At 33.2% G+C, this 23,753-nt stretch overlaps 1 protein-coding gene across 1 annotated transcript; it reads right to left on the bottom strand.

The window, feature by feature from the left end:
• Positions 1–19,566: 19,566 nt before the first annotated feature.
• On the bottom strand, positions 19,567–21,098 carry LHCA1 (chlorophyll a-b binding protein 6). The gene is made up of 4 exons (XM_039035318.2): positions 20,854–21,098; positions 20,453–20,555; positions 20,077–20,365; positions 19,567–19,908 (listed from the first exon to the last, which is right to left on the bottom strand). The coding sequence occupies exons 1-4, from the start codon at positions 21,048–21,050 to the stop codon at positions 19,757–19,759; spliced, it is 741 nt and encodes a 246-aa protein (XP_038891246.1). The 5' UTR covers positions 21,051–21,098; the 3' UTR covers positions 19,567–19,756.
• Positions 21,099–23,753: the final 2,655 nt, after the last annotated feature.

The raw sequence follows: 23,753 nt of genomic DNA, 5'->3' as shown, positions 1-23,753 counted from the left end.
CACCCAAATACAAACATATCAACACAAACATGACAACTCTATACACCCAAATACAGACATCAGAACTCCCCCAACATAAGAAATCTCCAGACATCAGAACTTCCCACATTCTATATCATCTCAGCGCCTCAAACAGCCCCTGAAGGTTATTTTTTGTGACATGTAAGAAAAGACGAAATTACCCTTGATGCAAAACTCAAATGTTTCTTTTATTCATCTGTGAATTTGAACCTTTTTCTTACATTTTTTTTCATCAAATCTTTATAAAAATCTCTAAAATTCTCTCAAAGTTATTTTCCATCGATTCATTTTATTTTAACTCGTGCAAGTAGAGTTATTTCACGATTCCTTTACTTTTTGGTTTAGTTAAATGTTTGATTTTAAAATTTTAAACTTTCTTAGAGTTTAGAATCTATATAGAATTTTGAGACCATCTGTCGCGTTATATTACCTCTTTTCGTTTTTGGGTGTGGGCTATGAATGTGTAAGGTTATTGTGGCTTTATTGGGGAAAACGTGTTGATTCGAGTGGGAGCAGGTTGAATCTTGTTTGAGATTGCATAAATCTTGATCGAGATTGATGCAATCTCTCCCAAAATTGGCCTTGATATTGAGAGTTTAACGAATTTTTTATTTGGTTTCGATGACATCCTTGACCGAGATGTGTACTAAGACCAAATATAAAATGCCTTAAACCCTCAATTTCGAGGCATGCCCTGATCCTAGAGGCCCAAGATGGAAGGTTAATGGAAACTTTATTTTCAATTTTGGTGGTTGATCTACCCGTGATCTACACCAAAATTGAAAACAATTTATACGATTTTCCATTCTCATTCCAAGTTTGTTAATTACACTCCATATTGTTTGCTACTTTTAAGTACACTTTATATTATCATGTAATAACTGGTTGTTATTTTTAAATTTTTTAGGTCTAGGCATATGAGATTGTCCCGTCAATTGAATATGATTACCAGGAAGAAGTAAAGGTTCAAGTCGAACATGGAGCTGCAGATACGGAGGTGAGGGGTGCACTCATGGGACGAATGTTAGGTTTATGCCCTAAAGCTCATAGTTGTAATAAACTATTTATTACTATTTAATAAAATAATTGTTGTTTCATTTTGTATTTAATTTTTCATAACTTAACCTAATAAATAAAATCCACGGTTGTTATGTGTAATCTTGCACAATATGTAATTGACATAAGGTGAATCATGTTCAAGTAGTAACCTAAAGGGTCTATAATTTATGGATAAGGTTGGGGTACCTTATCTTGGTAACATTATGGATACGACCTACTTTGTAATTGTTACAAATAATTTGATCCAATCGCTCATGTAGAGACATGTGAGTGGGAGTATCCTATACAAAGAGTTTGTATAAGACGGACCCCGAAGTATTAAATCTCTCTTTGTAAATCCATTAGTTGAAGAGATTTATATTTCATAGGATGATCATATTTTACTCGATCTTAATCTTAAGTGAGTTATGAACTCTTGTCTATGAAGGCTCGTTCTATGATTTGCATGGGTGAGAGTGGCTCTTCTGTCGACTCAATAAGTCTACCATTTTGAGAACTTAAGGAGTGGGGAATGTAATTTCACAAGATGGAATCCACTTCTTTCCGTATAGAATAAGTAAATGAGTAGTTCTCTTAAGTGGACCCCGAGACTTAAACAATGAAACCCCACGCTCTCACTAGCACGAGAGGGACTATATTTATGGTGGATCATAAATAAATTGTTCATAGATGGTACTTCAGAATATATAGTTAATTGCAGGGGTAAAACAGATATTGGACTCATCTGTAATTATGAATATCTCATGAAGGATTGACTTACATGTAGTTATTATATCTATGGATACAACTTGTCCTACAGTGCATAAAAGTGTTTCTATGGATCTATAGTAGTTTGTCTCATAGTTGGTGAATGGAGATTAATTAATTAAACTCATATCATTGGAGCTTATATTTGTAGGTCCATAAGGTCTTTTATTAGCTCATAACAGAGCAACACGGATAAAGGTATTGAAAGAATAGTTTGAAATGTTCAAATTAATTAAGAAAAAAAATATATTTATTGTATTGGATACAATTAGTATAAGTTATAGTGTATGAAGATTTATTAGTATATAGTTATAAATATGATTCAAACTATAACTATATGATATGGGAAAACGAATGTGTTTGAATATGATTCAAATAACTCATAATTTAGTATGGATGAGATTCATATTAAAACTGTGTAATAAGAGAAGATTGATGTCTTTGAATATGATTCAAATAATTAATTATTTAATATGAATAAGGTTTATATTAAAACTATAGGTTGCAAAAGAAATGTACATTTGAATATGATTCGAATGTTTATTTATTTTAATGTATGATATTAAATTAAATTCTTTTTATAATTAGGTTCTAACCTAATTGTGTCCTATATATTGGACCATTATGAGAAAAAGAAAAAATGGCTCTTTTTTATTTTTTTCACAATTCTCATAATTCCACATTTCTCAATTTCTCTCAACAATTCCCTTATCTTTTCTAATGACTCCTACAAGTCAATCCTTGCCAAAAGATATAGCAAGGAAGACTTCGTGGAGGAGGACGATACCGACACGAGGACATTGCATGAAAAGAGTTCTACAAAGGTAATAATTCTTTTTTTTTTTTGTGCTTAACCTTTTAATTACAACATATTCTTGTTTCTATAGTTTTTCTTTTCTGTGTTTTCAAATGAAAATCAAAATCAAAACAAGGCGATAATTTACTTCCGCTAGGGATTCGTTTCCTTCAAAAAGGACGTGGTGGATGCACTCAAGAGAGATGCACCCATCAGGGTCCATCAATCAGTGACTTGAGAGTTGGGGATCCACTTATTAGGGGTCCAATCAGTGGACAACAGAGGATATACAAGTGCAGCCAGCACTTGCAACGCATCGAAGATCGACTGGACCACCTGGAATCCTCTTTCACAATTGAACTGCAGATAGTTAAGGATATGTTCACGATTCTTGTGAAGTTACGATGCGAGTTTATTCTTCATTTTTAGGACTTAGGGTTTAAGGTTTATGGTGTAGGGTTTAGGGCTTAGGGCTTATCTTATTTCATGGTTTAATTTGTTTAATTTGTTATTTTGCAGGGTAAATCAGTGAACCGCCAACAATATTTACATGTTGAGGATAGCCCGGCATATCAGATGGCATATGTCAATGGTCGGAAGTTGGATCCATCTTGTTGAACAAAGTGGGGACGATACAAATGGAGATGATCTCAATGCCTCAATCTCCATTGAGATACCATCAAACAACCACGAACTAACAGATGTCATTAGAAAGAAGATTGACCCATATAACCCATATTAATTGAAATAAAGCTCGAGGTATGATCGTGTTTCCCTTATCATACCTTAATAAAACACATGTATATTTAATCACTAATGTGTTTTCCCATATAGCCTATAGAGTTCAACAACGTTGATGTTATTCCGTTGTCCGACCTAGTTATCGTGGAAAGAGATAAAGGTCCTAGGAAGAGGCAAGCCCCATGGAAGCTTTGTAGTCCATTCGTGGACCAGTCAGTGGGACAGAAAAATGGAAGTTCAAACCGTATAATTCAATAGAAAAGATCCTGAAAAAGTATGAGAAGCACTTCAAGACATTTATGGATTACTCGAACAACATTTATCAAACTTGGATGACAATCCAGTCAATGCGAAAGAAGTCGTGGTTTGAGAGTTTGTTGACTCTAGACACGTTTATGGACGACAATGTAAGTACTTTTTAGTTACTTCAATTTTAGGGTTTAAGGTATTGTTTTCAGTTACTTTAATTATGTTTGTAGCTGCTATTATTTTCATGGTTTGCAAACAATTGACACATTATTACTATTTGTCCATAACAAGATCTTGGAGAATGTGCATCTAACACACACTCGTAAGAGGTTAGCACGGTCGACAGAGTAGTTGAGGTGAGTCATACTCAAATCATAAATCACATTGTTATTGTACGTTGTCTAATACTTTACTTGTTTGTTAGAACTTCCTTCAGCGTATTCCCGGCTTATATGAAGAGCTAAAAGTGACGGACTAGCCCGTGAGAGTTGAAGTACACCTGGCTAAAAGATAATACCATATTAAAATACACAGAAGGGAAGCAGCCAGATTAAACACCCTTAGACTAAAGTTGGCTATGTCTACCTGTCGCACAACATCCAGGGATGCCATTGGGTGTTCATCGTAATTGATATGCTCGTCAGAAAAATACTTGTTTAGGACTCAATAAACTTCCTAAGTTCCTAAAGTCAGATTTTGATATCGTGAAGCAGTTAACTGTCATTCCAACTCTATTGGAAAAGATGCAAGCCAAGCCCACCTGTCACGCCTTATAGAGTATACCGAGTGAACATAGCAAAACAGTAGACAAGTAGTTGGGATTATGGGATATTTTGTGCCAAATACCTAGAGTATGATGTAAGAAAATCTTTATTAAATACTTTGACACAAGATAACATGTCTTTTTTCTTTTTCTTTTTCTTTTTCTTTTTCTTTTTTTCATCAGTTAACTATACAACTCTTGATAATGGTTTTGTAATTTTTAACCCTAAACATAATTACATAACTATTATGTATCCATAAAACCATGAAGAATGTTGGGGTTGATGTCCTAAATCTCGTAAGGTTCTATAGTTTGTAATTGTATTGTACAAACATTTTATTTATCTAATAAAATATGTGATGTTTTATTTGACATTTAGTTGCATTAATCCACAAACCAATAAATTAACATCCAAGGTTATCTTGTAGCTTAAACATTAGAGACATACGAATGGATCACGTTTAAGTGATAACTTAAATAGTCTATAGTAGATGGATAAGGTTGGATACCTTATCCTAGTGACACTATGAGTACATCCTACTTTGTAGATGTTACAATTGTTGTAAAGTGCTACAAATGATCTAATCCTGATCATTCATATAGAAACATGTGATTGAGAGTATTCTATATAAAGAAGTTTGTATAAGACCGGACCATGAAATGTTTAGTCTCATTACATAACACCGTTCATAATAGAGACTTACATTTCACCAGAATGATCATAGGTAACATGACCTAAATCCTGAGTGAGTTGTGAACTCCTGCCTATGAAGGTGGTCCATTGATTTGTATGGGTGAGAGTGGTCAGATCGTCGACTCAACAAGCCTACCATTTTGGGGATTCGTCTAATTGGGAGCTAGGAACACAGCTACATAAGATGGAATTCACTCATTCCCCAAAGTATAGGAAAGTAGATAAATTGCTCCTTTAAGGGCCAATTTCAAGGCTTGAACAATGTGGCGTCATACCCTCTCTTGGCTTGAGAGGGGTTTGATCATAATTGGACTACGATTTATTGTTCATTAGAGGGATTAGTGGTACTTAAGGAGTTAGATGTAACTATAGGGGCAAAATGATAATTTTAGTCTATTTGTACTTACGAGTAATTTGTGAAGGGTCATCGTACTGTTGATTGGTTATATCCAATGGACATAAAAATATATCTGTAGTGTGAAAAGTGCAGTTGTCGATCTTTCATGGAGTGCCTGACAGTTAACAAATGATGAATAATTTAATTAAAGAGTGTGATTAATTATTCACGTACCGTTAGAGCTTCAAGCTACGGATCCAAGAGGTCCCCTTTGTAGCTCAATGGGATTAATTTTAATTGTTCAAATTAATTAAGGGAATTAATTATATATGATATAATTAATTTAATTTAATTATATATGATATAATTGCTATAATAAATTTGATACATTATAATATAAAGTTTATTTGAGAGAAATTAAATACTTGAATATGATTCAAATATTAATTATGTGAATTAGATTCATATAATTAAATTTAATATAAATGGGATTTATATTAAATGTTATTGTTAAGAGAATTAAACTATAGGTTATATTGTATTGGATACAATATTAAAATATAGATTATGTTTTATATTTGATATAACATATAGTTAAATATATATTATATGATAAAGCAGTTATCATATAAATATATATTAAAGTTTTTATTAACATTAATTTTATTTATTAATTTTAATTTTTTGAAAAATATCTTTATGCAGGGAGTTGTAACTCCCTCCCTTTTTTCTCCCTACACATTGTGGGAGTAGAGGATTGAATCAGTTCATCTTTCTTCATCCAAGTGTTGGGTTACATAACAGTTCTGTAATTTTTCCGACCTTTCTCTATAACTCAATCTTCTTCCTTTCTCAATTAATTCTTTCCCTCACCAAATAGCTAGAGCACACACACTTTTGGATTCTCATCCCAAAGAATACAGGAGAAACCATTTTGGTGGTGGCCATTTGAAAATTAAGGTTTTAAAGTTCGTGTTTTTACAGAGAAGAGGATATGTGAAGAAAACATTCTTCAAGGGTTAGTCTCCTCTTCCCTATTCTCTTCTTAATTATTGAGTATGTTGTATTTTTTATATTAATTGCATAACATTTCTGTATGTTTCTTTGTAAAATTAAATGTTCTGTAAATTTGGGTCTTTGGGTCCCATCCGGTTTCTGCTCAAGGACTTTCAATGGTTCCTTCAGAAGAATACCATGAAGAATCGAGATAGTGTATGAAAATGTTTAAATGGAAAGAAATATACTAGTCTCAGTGCTTCCATGCCTGAGATCTATACGGAGACTAGTACAATGATATGTTATTCAAGTATCTTGCTGTCTATCTCGCCCGAGATTCACACCGAGACTAGAATATTTGATATATTACTTAGCCAAGATATGCTTGAGAAATAGAGTTTGTTACAATCTATTTTTCAGCTTGGCAACAACCTCGCTCGAAATGAGGATCGAGATTATTGAGTTTAATACTTATATTTTGCATCTCAATGTTATCTTCACCTACGATAATCCCAGGAAAAAACATTTTAAATGGTCTTATTTTCTATCTCGGTGATGTACTCAGTCAAGATCATGATTGAGATTTAGTTTAAATATTCAAATGTACTAAATTGCAAAAGGAGGGATATTATTCATTATGTATTACAATTTACAAAATAATAAAATTTAAGTGTTGTTGGTAGCAATTGTCAAAATGTCTTCCTATTGTGTCCAACATTACCACTAGAGTTGTCTTTTCACTCTGATGTATGCCAAAAAACGAATATTGTCTCTACATAACTTGCCAATCAAGAAACTACCATATACGCGTTAGAGCATAAAGTGAAGGAATCAATGTTTCTTACCCGATAACTAGCTATTGCATGTGAGCAAGGGATCTTGTCTTAGTTAAATTCCATACACATACACATCTTTGCATTCAAAATTACACAAGAGCTAAGAAATCTTTGCATTTAATGTAATTCTCAAAAACTATTATTTATATATTAAATAATATAAAAGTCTAATTATAATAAAGGAAATAGTTTTTAAAAAATAATTTACAATACATAATTCCTTATAATCCATATTAAATAGATTAATCCTAGGATCATTTCTACTAAATTGTCAAGAATAATAAACATACCATATTCTATTAAGAGATTGATGATAGTTTCAAGATGATGATAGTTTTAAGATGACTATTATCTTCCTCAACCAAAACTTTGAATGCCCTTGGTAGTATCTCTCTCTAGATAGGATTCAAGAAAGATTGAATGCGTATTGTTTTGGTATATTGGGGACCATATCCCTAAAGTCTTTTTATATACTAGTTTAATTAGGGTTTTCATTAAACCCTAATTAACTAGGAATGAGCTTATACCCATTTAGTTCATACTTAACTAGGAATCTAGAGCCTTAATTAAATAGATCACATAATAAAGCATAATCTAATAAAATAATTTAATGTGATAAAATATTAATCCACATACATAGCCCATACTTTAATTATACATATTATTAATTTAAAATATGTTTAACAATCTCCCCTTGGGCTATTTAAATCACATAAATCTTAAGTGCACATAAATAGGTTATTTCAATAATAGTATTCCCTTTTAGTTCCATCTAGTTCATCTTCTATATTAGCATGGAATCAAGGCAACTTTTGTCACTACCATCGTAACTAAATCTTCCTTGATCACCAATACAAGTACTATCACACCCCCTCCCAGATTATCCTCCAAATCCGAGAAGGGATGTGAAGACAACAGTCATCAACTCTCTTATGACAACTACAATCCAACTTGTTCCTGTGAACCTGTCTTTTTAGTACCTGTTAAATCTTATTAATAATTTATAATCTTAACATCCTGCCACAATCTTATCAACATTTCACTATACTTATATATATATTGCTAAACAAATACTAGACCAACATACATTAACAGATTCTGGAAACTTAAGTTTAATACAACAACAGTTCAGCATAAGTTCTACCCCTTTCCTCATGACATGTACAAACAATTAGGGTCTACATGTAGCAAAATGGACCACCTAAACTTCAAAATAATGGGAATATTCTGAGCAGTGGACAAATCTTCTAGGCTTTGGGATGTTGACCGCTACCTAGGGAGAGAAAACATTTTAAAGAATGAGCATAAAATGCCCAACGAGTAACTATTTTAAGAAACATGCTTTCATACAAAAACAACATAAACAATGCTTACATCTATAGGGTTTAAGATTAAAGCTGGAAAAGTGAAAGCATGGCATATAAAAAATCCTAAAATGAAATTCACCATCATTTCCTGCAAAGCGCCCCTACTCCTCTAAGTAAACATATGGGAGAGCCCTTTTGCTTAATCTCTAATAACCTTAGTTGAGAAAGAGCCATTTTGCTCGATCTCATCAATGTCGATAGCATAGATCTTACGTGCATGTAGAACTGACTAGGATCCTGTCTACCTCACCATACCTTCGATAGAGAGGATCTCCATGTAACTAGGTACCTTACTATACCTTTGATACCAATGTCCAGGAGTAGATTTTACATACAAAGCATAAAACATTTTACTTAACATGAATCTTTGTGAGCTAGTTGAAGATGAAGATGGAAAAATCTTATTTTTCTATTTGTGTAATTTTCTATTTCCAAATCTATATTCTGATTTCTAAAATCAAAATTTATTAATTTTACAAATTAATTTCATAAATTAATTTTCTAATAAAATTAATAAATAATTATTTAAACAATTTAAATAATTCTAATTAATTTAATATCTAATATTAAATTAATTTTACACAAATCCATCTTTATATATTTATATATATATATATTCTCCAATTCCGTTTGATTCTAATTTGAACGTTTCAAATTAACTTATCACACTACTTTAGAGCAAATCCATTTTCGAGCTAATAGGGGGACCTCGTGGACCTACAGATCATGGATTCCATTGATATGAGATTAATCGGCTAAACTCATTAGATCGATCTAACCCCCATTCGTTAACTAATGGGTCACTCTATTAAAGCCCATAGTTGAACTCCCCTCACTGTAGATATATTATGTCCACTCGATATAACCATGATTAGTAAGTCAACCCTTCACAGGTTGTTCGTAATAATGGTTGGGTTGAAACTCTGTTTTACCCAAAAAATTACCTCTTGTTCCTTAAGTCCCTATTGATCCCCTAATTAACAATTGTTTTGCAATCAACAAAATCGAATCCCTCTCGAGCTAGTGAAAGGGTGGGGCCCCTTGTTCAATACCTAAAATCAGCACTTAAGGGAACAACCTCTCTACTATCCCTAAAAGCGGGTAGAAGTAAATTACATCTTTCACCCTATGTCCCCAACTATCTATCCAGTCTTACCTCTGAAATGGGAGGTTTATTGAGCTGGCGCTGTTGAGCCAACTCTCACCTATGCAAATCTAAGGATAATTCCAAATAAACAGAAGTTCATAGTTAACTCAGGATTAAAGTCAAGTTACCTAGGTCATTGATTTGAAATAGTCAGTCTTAAACAGTAAACAGCGTTATAAAGTAAGAGTGACTAATTTCGTGGTCCGATCTTGTACAAACCCTTTTGCACAAGGACACCCCTACTCCTTATTCATATACTATAGATCATTTTGACTATTTACTCGAAACTTATCCACTTTTATGTCTCCACATAAAGTTCAAGTACTTATCCAATAGTCAAGGGACTTTTAGATTTATTGGATTTCTATTAAGCAAAACATCTATTCAATAACACCTTATTGAATTTTCAGAATAAGTTCCATTGTTTACATACCACGAGTTTTAGGACATAAAACCCAACAATAGTATGCTCAACATAATATAGGAAATTCTTGAAAAGCTTAGTCTCATGCTAAAACGTGACGTAAAGCTTAGTTGGAACACATGGTAGTTATATTTAAAGTCTGTCATTAAACTATACTCATGTGTTCAACATCAATTTCCAATACTTAAGTCATGCATTAAGAAAATCAAGTTAAAACTAACTATGTATTGCAAATCATTAATGAAACACTTAGTAAACTTATGAAAGTTAGCTACTCACTGTCTTTGAGTTACTTCCTCAAAGGGCTGTAGGCCTCCTCTATATGCATTTGCCCAATAAAAATAATAAGAGCCTTGGTTAATGCCTTTAACTCCCTCTTGAGCTTAACTTCACTATTCAAGTTTAATATATACTAAGTTCAAATCTAATTCAATGCGTCATCTTATTTCTTTTTACTCAACGCATCTCCAACACATAGGTATTCAGCGTATTACCATCCTTAACCAAATTTTACATTATGATTAGTTAAGTGTGTAGCAATCTACGTACAGGTGCTCAATGGCATTAGGATGTTCCTACCTCGCCTATGCGATGGGCGCATGTGGCCGCAACCCATAGTGCACCTCTTCCATTGCATGTAGCCTCTCGCGAACTTTGTGTGCACACTTTTTCCAGCGCTTGCTTACTCCGACACTTAGCGTCGACCAGTTAGTTACTTGCTTATGCTTGGGTGGCAGCTGCCTGCTTGTTCATCCAACAAAAATTTCATATTTAATTTTCTAGCTTAAATAACTTAAGTTCCAGACTTTATCTCATGAGACTTCCTTCTAATGACTTATTCCCCAACATCTTAACTAACTTATCTTAAAATTCCATCCTCTAATTCCTCTCCACGGACTTGAAATTCATCGATCTTTACAACCTGTCCGGGTAACCTTAGAATCTCGAGCACTTGAGGAATTCTTCAACTTCTAGCTCAATTCCCTAAGAATTTCCCTCTGACAGCCCTGGATTAACTTCTTCACTGTTCAAGCTTTAAATTGGCAGCAACTCTCATTCTAAGTAGAATTCTCAAACCAAGCTCTCCATTTCTAACTTCCTTTTATACTAGTGTATGCATGATCAGAGGGCTTAATAAAGTGACACCTAGGCCACTAACTCAAGCTTAAGGCTTTAAACATGCCACATGGCCCCCTAATCAAGTGATTATTCTAAATACTTCAGCCCCACTCAACACATAGGCTGGACACAATCGCATAGGGTGATGTTCATCGCTTAAACCCCCTTTCTTTCTCGGTCATTGCTTTACTAGCCATTGTCTCCTGCACCTTGCCTTAGGCACTTGCGTTGAGACTTGCCACTCATCAAAGCCTCAGTTAATCTCTTAGGCACACCTCAACACCCTTCAAGCCAGTGTTTATGCCTTTAGTCATCCACATCAACCTAACCTCTCTATCCCTCGGTCAGAGTATACCTTTAATGCATTGTTTTATGCGATGAAATAATTGAAGGATTGCATTGGTGGAAAATACATTGTGCAAACAAGTTTTCTCAGCAGAACCCAAGTATAAATCCTACTAAGTTTCTTGGTAAGCCCAGGGTCAAACTCAGGGACTAAGGAAAATAATATACGGTGATAATTTCGAGATCACTTTGCGGTAACAAATAAATCAAAGAGTTTGTTGGTTTGTTGTTTACAGTATAAAATGTATGTGGCGGATTTGAGAAAAGAGTTAATAATACGAAAGATGCGATGAATATGCAGGGGAACAGGTTGAGAAGGGGTTTAGTTAACACTTCCTAGGATTGCGTTCATGTTATGCGATCATGCTACACACATACAATAGCAAATCATCTCTCAATGCTAATGCTACAGCTTCTAGTTCTAGAACGCATATGATATATGCGATGATTTCTATAGGAACTACACATAAGCCTCTATTATTGTCTATGCGATGACGATTGACACACATACATACAAGGCGACCGCATATTACCATAACCTATCTCTAGGGTGTATGCGATGCATGTTGGCAAATAGAGCTTATCTCTAAGTCCCTATCTCTTGCTTATGCAAATCTAATCTTGCTCTCTCGAGTCTAGATTCTAACCTAGATCTCACAAGTCTTAGGTTCTTTCTTTAGACTCTCTCTCGAGTAGCTCTAAAGGAGTTTTAGGCGCAACATAAAACAAGATGATCGCATGCAATGAAGATCCTAGGTCATGTTAGCTAAGTTCTTTTCAACCCATTCGATACATTTAGTTACTCGTGCATGCTTTAAGGAGAGTGAACAGATGTAGATAAGAAAGTTTCATTTTATAGATATATAATCGAAATACAGAATGACAATGCGGAATAAGAATAAAGAGCCTGGTAGCAATTTCTTGCTTCCCAAGGCTTTTACACTGTTCTTTTCTACTCTGCTCAAAAGATAATCTTGCTCTCGCAAGAATCGACCCTCTCTCTGTTTTTCCACGCCTCCTGGGTTCTCTCTCGAGCTGACTAGAGCGATCTTTCAGTGACTCTTCCCTTCTCTCGCTCCGCCTTATAAGTATAAGAAATCTATGAACAAGGCTACTTCTATCTATGGAGAAAATTATCAAACTGAACGAACTCCTTCACTGAAAGTGGCCTTTGGTATTTATAGAGCTTCGGGGTGAAACGCTTCTTCTCTCTTATGATTGCACTGATGGGATGGCATTAATTCTCTATATGATGTGTTGAATATTTGTCACCGAAAAGTTGAGTGTACTTGCTACAATAGGTCGTTAACGACTTGTCAACTTAATTCGAAATCAATAGTCATCAGCTTTCTGTCCCATCGTGATTTATTACGCTTTTCACCCAAATGCGCCCACCATGATGCGCCGGCTCTATGCGGTAACCTTCTTGAGCAGATATTCACGAGCGTAAATGATCGCATAGCCTTGCGTCAACGCAATCTCTTAATGCACTTGGCCGTTGATTTCTTTGGATCACATTTTCCGCCTTGCGTCAACACATATTCTGCACAAAAATATATAAGTTAACTGTTTTAATGCGATCGCAATATTGTGAACTTAATACTTTTGGATGCAATATTGTATATTTTTATCATCGCAATCCTGCATTGTTTTATAACTTAGCACTGTAATAACGTGCATTTCTACCCGTTATCAACTTTGCACCTTACGACCCGCCTAACTCTTTCCTTAGCGCCCCTCATGTGTTCTTCTAGGCGAGTTTAATTGAATGCTTACCACATGCTCTGGCCTTCACTAAACTCTAGTGATGTTAACACATCCTCGATAACCACTCCCCCAGTAGGCTCTGCTAACCTCTTCGTGACCCTCAACGCAAGCCTCACACTTAGTTATTTTTCTCTTTGAAACCTTGAACACATGACATGGAAAACTCATCCTCAAGCTCTTTTATTTCTTCTAAGTATCACTTCCACTTATTTCACCTAAGAGCCTCCCTTTCCACACTTAGGAAATTTTCTGCCCTCCTCCAACTCTACCACACACCTATCTTCCTATTGCTTTAAGCTCTCAAGTTTCCCAAGTGTCGACTGCCCTTTAGAGGAATAATTAATTTACCTAGTGACATTGCATGCTAATAGAACCTCGGTTAATTCAACTCAGGTTTCGATCCAGTTCCCAGTTGGGAGGTGTTACGTAAACCGTCAACTTAAATACCTTTAGTCTAACTGTATAGTTAAGTTCCCTTATAACCTTAATCATATTTGTCCTACTTAGGCAATTTTAAAACTATTTTAAAAGAAACTAAGTAATTATTCTAATCCAATTAGAAATGTGATCTTAGGTCTAATTAATTTTAAATAATTTAAAATTCCTAAGATTCTATGTTTGCATGAAACTCTTTGTTATAGGTTAATGGTTGCTAATTATTAATTTTTATAACTATTACAAATTTTAATGATTAGTCCTATAACATGCTTACTATGATTTTAATTAATTAACAATCATATTCTAATTAAAAAAATTAAACTACATTACATGCATTTTATGACTTTATTATAACCATTATATTAAGTTATGGATATGTCATGCTCAATGGATATTGATTTTCAATTAAATATAACACTTATATATATGAAAATCAACTAAGCATATTCGTATATATTAGTAAATATAACTAATTAAAATTTCTAATTAATGTCATGCAACATGCTTCTCCAATTTCATATATTTAACATATCACATATATTAAATAAATCTTGAAATTATAAATCATGCATTTCATACCATAGATTATAACACTTATAATATACCAAAAAAAAAAAAGACATGAACATGCTTAACCTAAGGTGAGATTTATTTAAATGACATCCACAAAGAATTTAAAATGCAAATGAACCTGCAATTTTGGTACTTAGGATAAAATAAAGCAGTAAATTACACTAATTTAGATAATTTTTGTCCTAAAATTTCTTCTACCGCTCTAAAACCAGACCAGACCAACCTAAACCAGTTTGGATCAGACCACCAACCTACAAACCAAGTCAACCCAATCGAACCGGACTAACTAAATCGCAGTCAAATTGGATCTACTTTACTAACCCTAATTCTCTGTAGAATTGTGCAGAGGCATAATGTCAGCAGAATTGCAATTTTTGGCCAAATTGGTATCGATTTTCGTCGACACGAACCCCAATTCTAGAAGTCCGAGGAACTATTTACAACCATAATGTCCAAAAAACACAGGGACCTTTACATTGATTATATCAAAATTGTAAATCTAAGGTCAAATATTACGGAAAATACCAATTGAATGGATGAAAACCCTAAGACAAAGTGGAAGCCAAAACACATAACCATTTCGTTTTTTCAAATTGACATTTAAAATCAAAACAATTTTGCATTGGAATATAAGGTAATATCGATTAAGCATGCAATTTCCAAAAAGACTAATTATCAAGGGAAGCAACATTTTGACAATTCTATATAATTTCTCTGTTGAATTAGGATTGGGCAGCACCACTTGGAACCTCTCTATTCTTGCAGGGAAATACAGAATTGTGGGGTTCTCTCTTTTAAGATTTGGGAATATCACATAACGATTCTTTTTTTCTTTTCTTAGGAAGAAGAAAATACACACATAGAGCTTTAGACCCTTTTTCGTATCTCTGTAAAACAAAACAGAGAGGGATTCTAAGAGCGGGAGAGAAAAACGTGGGATTGATCCCATATTTTCTCATAACTTCCAATTTGTTTATTTAATTTAAATTAAATTTATTAATTAAATCATATTTAATTAAATGATCATTTAAATCATATTTAAATGATTTCTTCTCACATGATCTATAGTTTTATTGTGCATCTAATGTACTTTAATTTTAACTTATAGTTTTGATTTAATCAATTTAATAAAATTCAAATTTTAATTAAATTAAATAATTAAATAATTAATCATTCAATTAAATATCACATATTAAATTTAATTTTCCATTTGAATCATATTTTGAAAAAAAAATCTCTCATTTAACCTATAGTTTTAATACGCATCCAATGCACATTATTTTTAACCTATAGTTTTCAATATGAATATTATATATATTAAATTAATATTTGAACTCCTTTCAAATACTTCGTTCTCTCTTTTATTAATTTTGAATCATATCCAAAATTAATAATAAAGTCTAAAATTAAACTTTATATTAAAAATGTAACAACATACATTAAAAAAAATCCCAATTCTGAATTTGAACATTTCAAATTCAATTTAATGACAAATTACCTCAATACCCATTATAAGCTATGAAGGGGGCCTAATGGTCTTGCAGATTAGAAGTTTCAACGATGTGAGATTAATTGGCTAAACTCATTAACCAAATTAATCAATATTCGTTACCGTAGTTACCCTCCACTAAAGACCTACAGTTGCACTCTTCCCACTACAGATATGTTTTTGTGTCCACAGATATAGACCAATAACATCAAGTTAGTCCAGTGTTCCTAACACCAGTTGGATCAAATTACTATTTTACCCCTGGGTTACCTCTACATCTATGGATGGTAAAATTCCCACGGGTCCCCGACCCGATCGGGGTGGGAAATCCCTAGTTTGATCGGGTATAGGGTAAAATCGGGGATTTAAATCAGATCCCCAGTCGAGGACAGGGAGGGGATCCCCAACACCAATTTTTTTAGTTATTAACATATATAATAATAATAATAATTAGAAAAAAAACGGAAACAAAACTTTTAATTATAATTATAATTTTTATTATTATTAGTATTATGATTATTATGATTATGATTATTATGATTATGATTATTATGATTATGATTATTATTATTATTATTATTATTATTATTATTATTATTATTATTATTATTATTATTATTATTATTATTATTATTATTATTATTATTATTATGTAAACTACTAAAACGGTAGTTACTACTGTTTTAGTTAATTTTTTTTAATTTTAATTTTTTAATATAATAAAAAATATTAAAATACTTTTTTAATTATTAATTTAAACAAATATATGCAACAATAATACTAATCTATTATATAAAATTTACAATTTTAATATAAATACTAATTTTAGTTAATTTTAGATAATAAAAATAATAAAATAAAAAGCAAGGATTTTTCCCAAAGGGGACCCAAATCCCCAATCGGGGATTCTCCGACCTCGACCCCGACCTCCCAAAACGGGAAATGGAGCGGGAACAAGGATTAAAAATCCCCACGGGGACAGAGATGGGGAATGCATCCCCGCCCGCCCCGTTGCCATCCCTATCTACATCCTTAAGTACAGTGCTCCTATAATGAACAACCTATTTATGGTCCAATCATTAAACAAAAAAACCCTCTCAGGCCAATGAGAGGGTAGGGCCCTTTTTTCAAGTCTGGAAGACACCACTTAAAAGAACACTCATCTACTTACCCTGAAGTCGGGAAGGAGTGAAATCCATCTTGTATGATTATGTTTCCAGCTACCCACTCGGTCTTATCCCCAAAATGATAGGCATATTGAGTCGGCGAATTGGCCACTCTCACCCATACAAATCAAAGGACAATCCCTCGTGAATAGGAGTTCATAATATACTCAAGAGTAAGAATAAGTTGCCTAGGTCATCTTATTGAAATAGAAAGCTAACTAGTCAACGGAGTTGAATATAGTGGTTACTATTTCGTGGTCCGATCTTTTGCAAACTCATTGCATAGGATGCCTTCACTCGCGTGTCTCCTACACGAGTGTGTTGGATCACTACGTTTGTATTAAATACAAAGTGGGATGTATTTATAGTGTTAACAAGATAAGGTACCCAACCTTATCCCTATACTATAGACCCTTTAGGCTGTATCTTGAACATTGATCCCTATATGTCTCTACATATAGTTTAAGACTCATAAGACAGCCTAGGATGTTAGTTTATTAGATTTTAGGGTTAATAGGACAAAATTAAATAAAACATCGATAACACTTATTGATAAAAACATTAATAATTATTTATTAATGACGGTCATTTAATTACATTCACTATCTACGAGTTTTAGGGCATAAAATCCAACATCTTATCCATATACTACAGACTTATTAGATTATTAATTGAACACGATCTACTTGTATGTCAACCACATACTGTTCAAGTTACATTAAATAACTTTAGATCTTAGTTTATTGGATTGAGTTACGCAAGTCTAAATTTTAAGTATGTAATACTTTATTTTATTAAATAAATAATTTGTTTACAATGTACAAACCACTAGTTTAAGGCATAAACCCCAACACCCTCCCTATCATAACGTGCTCGATGGAGTAAAATATGGTCATCTTCACCACATCCTCATCACTCTCAAATTCATAGTCTAGAAACAACTTTTCCAATTTCAACCTGTTCATATCAATCTTATCGTCCAAGTACAACTTTCTAAGCTTGCGTGCTTTAATTTCATCACCCTCAAGCGCATGTGTAATCCTATATCTTAAACTGGCCACTAAATCAAACTGCTCCCAACCAAGATACACCTTTTTCCCTAATAACGGGAAACTAATCACATCATTCCTAATCTCGTTCACCTCCCTCAAAAGAATATGTTGATATAGTGGCACATTAAAAACGAACTTCAAATCCAAGAAATGACCAAAACATGTTTGGCTAAGCATGTGTATCTATCTAGACGTTAACTTATTCTTAATAATAGAGACTTTTTTCTCTAGATGGGAACAACGCGTTAGGTTGGTAGGAAAATAGTCAGTTTTGTAGATTTTTGGTACCAATACCATCTATAAAATAGAGAAAAAAACAAAATTTAAATCCAATTTCAAACCAACAAAACAACCAAACAAATAATTGAACTAAGTTTCAGTAAACTACTCTCAATAACAGTTCAAATTTCAGGCGAGATCAAGGCCCGAGATTGAATCTTTTGGTAAATAAGCGTGCGTCTCGGGGCTACATAATTAGGGATGCCTCGAGCTTTAGGGTTTAGGACATTCTGATTTCAGTCTTGATCCTCTACTCGAACGATATCAGCCCTAAGACCAAAACAGAATACTCTAAAGGCCAAAACATCTTGACAAAACTCGGGAGAGATTGAAAGAATCTTGGGCGAGATACATGCCTTCTCGGGCAGAATACATGCCTTCTCGAGTGAAATACAGGCAATCTAAGGTGAGATTCAACCTTTTTCCAGGAGAATTGTTGTTTATTTCCACAGCCAAACAACGAAACCACAACAAATGCAAACAAAACATGCAAAAATATGTAAAACCATTTTTAAAAAATGCAGCAAATTATCTCGAATTTTCATATAGTTTCTACACCCTAACAAAGTTATAAACTTAAAAATCGAACCTTTAATCACAATAACTAAGGTTAACGCAAAGTGTATGTAATATGGTGAGTTGAAATCAAGTGAAATGATGCATTGATACTTGGAGAATTTTTTAGTTCCAGAAAATTATGCTTAAAGAAGATGTTTTTGAAAATTAAAGAATTTCAGTTGAGGAAGAAAGGAACCTTTGAGTCTTTGAATCGAGGTGATACTTTCACATGGAACAAAAATATAAGTTTTAACATCTTTTAATGTAATCTCGATCTCATCTCGTTCAGGATTGACCGAAAAAAACATTTTAAAGGGTTTTCAAAAAGTATGCTATTTTTGAAAGAGTGAAATTTTAGGAGGTTATTTTGGACAATTTTCCAAACTTTGAAGTCACTAACAAATTATTAAAAAAAATTAAAAAAAATTGACATTTTAGTTATAATTTTGATTTTTTAAGAAAAATATAAATTTGAATTTTGTGTAATGTAATTTTGAACTTTTTAATTTTGTCTCTAATCTATCTGTGAATTTATATATATATATATATATATATATATATATATATATATATATATATATATATTTATTGAAGAACCAAATAGATATAAACTTCGATTAAATTTGTAATATAATCCTTTTGTTTTTCCTTCCTCCAATGGTAACTCCATGCACTAAAATGAAGGTCAAAATCAAGTTATAGAGCACATTCAAAGCCATAAAGAGAGGAAAGCCTTGAGTTCAGATGCAATACACACAAATTTAATTACAATTGGTATGATTTAGTACAAAATTCAAGGCGAAATCGATCTGGGGATGATAATATCGCCAATGTTGTTGTGCCATGGGTCAGCCAAGTGAGTTGCCAAGTTCTCCAATGGCCCTGTTCCTGGGTATGCTGATTGTTGCACACAGAACCCAACAAAAGCCAACAGCGCCAACCGACCTACAAACCATAAGTAATTGGTAATTTGCATAAAATGTTTTTCCCCTTCTTCATTCTAACCATTTGAGTAAAAAGCAATAAGGAATACAGTAGCCTCAAAGCCTAAATCTGGTTTATAGGAAAATTTGTTTAACAGTTCCAAAAGCATTCAAAGCCTAAATCAGTTACCGTTTTTTATCTCTTTGACTTTGTATTCCTTCAATTTTTCAGGGTCTTTTGAGTAGCCTAATGGGTCGAAAGCACCTCCAGGGTATTTCTTCTTCTCGGGGTCTTTCTCCATGCTACGCTGGTGCTCTACAAAGGCAATGGCAAGGAACTCAATGACCAAAATAGTGGGCAAAGTTCCCCATGGAACTGGTTGCCCCAAGTATGTAGCTTGGCCTCCTGGAATTGCTGCCCATTCTTGAGCTTTCACCCAGTTGCCTAAACCCAAAGCCTCAGGTACCAAAATCCCTGGCTGAAAAAACAGAAGGAACAGCATTGGAAAATGAAAAAGAAAAGACCCATCATCTCAGAATCAAGCAACTGAATTTGCGATACTTACAACAGCAAGCATGGCCCATCTGCAGTGAATTAGCTCAGACTCCTTGAATCTCTCGAGGTTCTCTGGCACTTCTCCCAGCCGAAGTGGGTCGAAACCAAAATCACTGTTGAACATGACCACAGATCTCAAACATCTAATCTATTCTAAGTCATCACGTAGCCATAAACTAAAGCTTTAATAATGCTAAATTAATCATCATTAACCATGACAAAAACTAATGCCAGTTTGACATGATTTCTCTTTTGATTCACATACATAACGATTTCATCGAGTCAAGGTTAAATCAAAGCACCCAAAAAGAGTATCAGGACATTTCATCAAACACCTAGATAGCAAACATCATCCTACATTAACAAACCCCACCGGTTTAAACGAACAAAAGGCATTTCAAAATTCAATACCCAGGGGATGAGCCGTCGAGGTAGGGGGGGCGGGGCTGGCCGGGCATCCACTCGGCGGACATGGAAAATCTGGACGATGCATTAACGGCAACGCCGGAAATGGGGACAGCCGCAGCGAATTTAGACTTAGAGGAGGAAAGGACTGAAGGGAAGGCGGTGGTGGCAATGCCACAGCTCATCAAGGTATTGGAAGCCATTGAAAAAACAGTGAGAAAGAAGGTGAGAAGAGATTGAGAGAGTGAAGTGGAGGAAGAAGAAGGGAAGGAAGGGGACTAAAAGCACTTGCAGTAGAGAGATTGGGGAATCTAAAGTTCGATTTTCATTGGCTAAGTGTGGGTTGGTTTTGTGATCTCATTGGGCCACGTGGAATTTGTCGATCCATTTTGTTTGCTGACGTGGAATATCCTGTTGGCTAGGGAATCAAGGATCTTGGAATTGCGTGGTGGAGATTGTTCCATGTGGATAAATCTTGAAGATGAGATTACATATAAAAGTAGAAATATCTTCTTTTTTTTTTTTTTTTTTTTGGTGGGGGGGGGGGGGGTGTTGGGGTGTTAAATAATAAGAAATGCCGTTGAAAATGTCCCTTTTTTTTCAAAAATACCACCATTTTTTAAGTTACAATATTATTATTAAATTTACACAAATATTTTTAAGATATCGTAGATAATTTGTAGAATTTTGATCCGAAATTGAGATATGAAAGGATGTAGTAATGACATATAACAAAAATTTGGATCACCACATTATTTTAAATCATCATCAAACAAGTCTCACTTTTTTTCTTATTCTAGAGGGGTGTTGAGTTAGTTCTGAAGTTTTTTAAGTAAGAAAGTCGATGTTTGAAGTGTAAAGTTGTTTAATTGGAATTCCTTAAAAAATGTGCAAGAGAAAAAGATGGGAAGATAAAGTTTTTTCGATAAATGTGTTAAAACAATTAAAGTTGGTAGAGTTTAGTTATTTAAACACCAACATACGAAGTCAGTGTGTCAAACACTAGTTAAAGGATTTCTACTTCAATATATTTTTGAAACATTTTTAAATGTTAAGGGGTAAGATTATAACTTTTGAAAGTATCATATTTGTTTTTAGACCGATGAAACTTTTGAAAGTATCATATTTGTTTTTAGACCGATACAAAATTTAAAGGTATTCTTATAATTTAGCCTTTTTTTTAGATGATTTATAAGATGTTGATATGCTAAATTGTCTATTTTCCCCCTCAACAAATTTGATGGATTTATTTTTAATGTGTCTAATCATTTCAATTCAATCCATTACTAGTAGGGTTAGATGAAAGATCACTAATCAAATATGGGCTAAAAGTTGAGTTATATTTAGTTTCGTTCCAATAAATTGGAATTAAAGGCAGTGGATCGGCCAAATCTTATCTTTAAAAAACAACAAATGGATTAAAATTATTATTAGTTTATGTAAGGCCTGGTTGCACACATAACAATCAAATCTAAAATAATAAAAAAAAATGTAGAACAATGATAAACATATTAGGGATATGACACAAAATTAGTGCAGATATCATTGATAGCACCCATCAGTAATAACTATATAGGTAAATGACTAAAATGATTGAATAAACATGCATAAAGTGGAAGCAAACAGAATCATTAAACACTCTAATTACACTTAATTTGAGTTCAAAAGCATGCTTAAAACATAATTTCACAAAAGAGGGTTTCATGGTTTATACCTTCGTAGAATCCTTCTTAATCCTTGCTCTCTACACGAAATTGGATCTCCAAATCCTGAGTAGACTACCAAGAGGAGCTTCTCGACTATTCTCAACCTTAGATTGAGTGGTGGAAACTTAGTATTGAGAGGGATTGAGTGGGTTTTAGAGAGTTTGGGAGCACAGACAATTTCTGCTTTAAAATCTCATAAAAACAGATTGCATCATCTTCAAATTTCTGAAAGATGAAGTATTTAACAAGTTTAAACATGCAAGCACTCAAATATTCAGTTAATTGACACTTCAATTGGCACTAAGTGAGTGGGCAAGGTATTGAAATGTGGAAAAATCCACTAAAACATCAAAATGTTTGATTTTTCTACTCAAAATTCCGATTTCTCCAATTTTTATTATATTTAAATTAAAATTAAATTAAAAATTATTTAAATTCAATTTTCCAAAAATTGAATTTCTTAAAAAATTGAAATTAATTTTAGTTTAATTAATCAAACAAATTTAATTAATTAAATAATAATAATTTAATATCAAATATTAAATTAATTAAACACCTAATTCAAACATGAATTTCTATTCATGTAATGAATATTTAAATATTTTAAACTCTCCAATTACGTTTAATTTTGATAAATTTAAACGTTTAATTATATCGAATATAATTATCCAAACTGTAAATTGAATTTGAACATTTCAAATTCAAACCCTAATTCCAAATTTGAACACTTCAAATTCGCTCAATTTTCTAATCCAAGGTGTAATGTTTTATGAGCTTTTCTAATCCAAGGTGTAATGTTTTATGAGCTAGTAGAGGGACCTTATGGACCTACAGATCATGAGTTCTAACAATTTGAGATTTATTGGCTAAATTCTTTAAACTGAATTAATCAAGTTGTAGAAATTCATTTAGTTTTGCATCACGGAATGATTGTGGATGGAATTTCTCATAAAAGGTTTCTCGAAATTCGTTCCAAGTCAATTCATTTCCTTCCCTTTCCTATTTCAACCACTCTCCACCAATCCTCAACTCTCTTTTGCAACAGGAAAGTCGTCGGAGTTACCTTTCGATCTTCTAGACATCTCATTACTTTAAAACATTTTTCTATTTGGTTGATCCAGGCTTCAACATCAATTGGATCTATAGTTCCTTCAAAAATAGTTGCTCCCAGTGACTTGAGTCATTCTATTTCAAATTTCT

Source organism: Benincasa hispida, chromosome 6, assembly GCF_027475165.1.
Source record: "Benincasa hispida cultivar pf3 chromosome 6, pf3_genome.v1.1, whole genome shotgun sequence".
Taxonomy (NCBI): Eukaryota; Viridiplantae; Streptophyta; class Magnoliopsida; order Cucurbitales; family Cucurbitaceae; genus Benincasa; species Benincasa hispida.
The sequence above is the reverse complement of the archived record's forward strand: the minus strand, read 5'-3'. Positions and strand labels throughout refer to the sequence as shown.

Coding starts and splice junctions, on each gene's coding strand:
- LHCA1 (XM_039035318.2), bottom strand. CDS start 21,050: ATGGCTTCCAATACCTTGATGAGCTGTGGCATTGCCACCACCGCCTTC. Junction 20,366..20,452: donor GATGGGCCATGCTTGCTGTT/GTAAGTATCGCA, acceptor CTGTTTTTTCAG/CCAGGGATTTTGGTACCTGA. Junction 19,909..20,076: donor AGTCAAAGAGATAAAAAACG/GTAACTGATTTA, acceptor TATGGTTTGTAG/GTCGGTTGGCGCTGTTGGCT.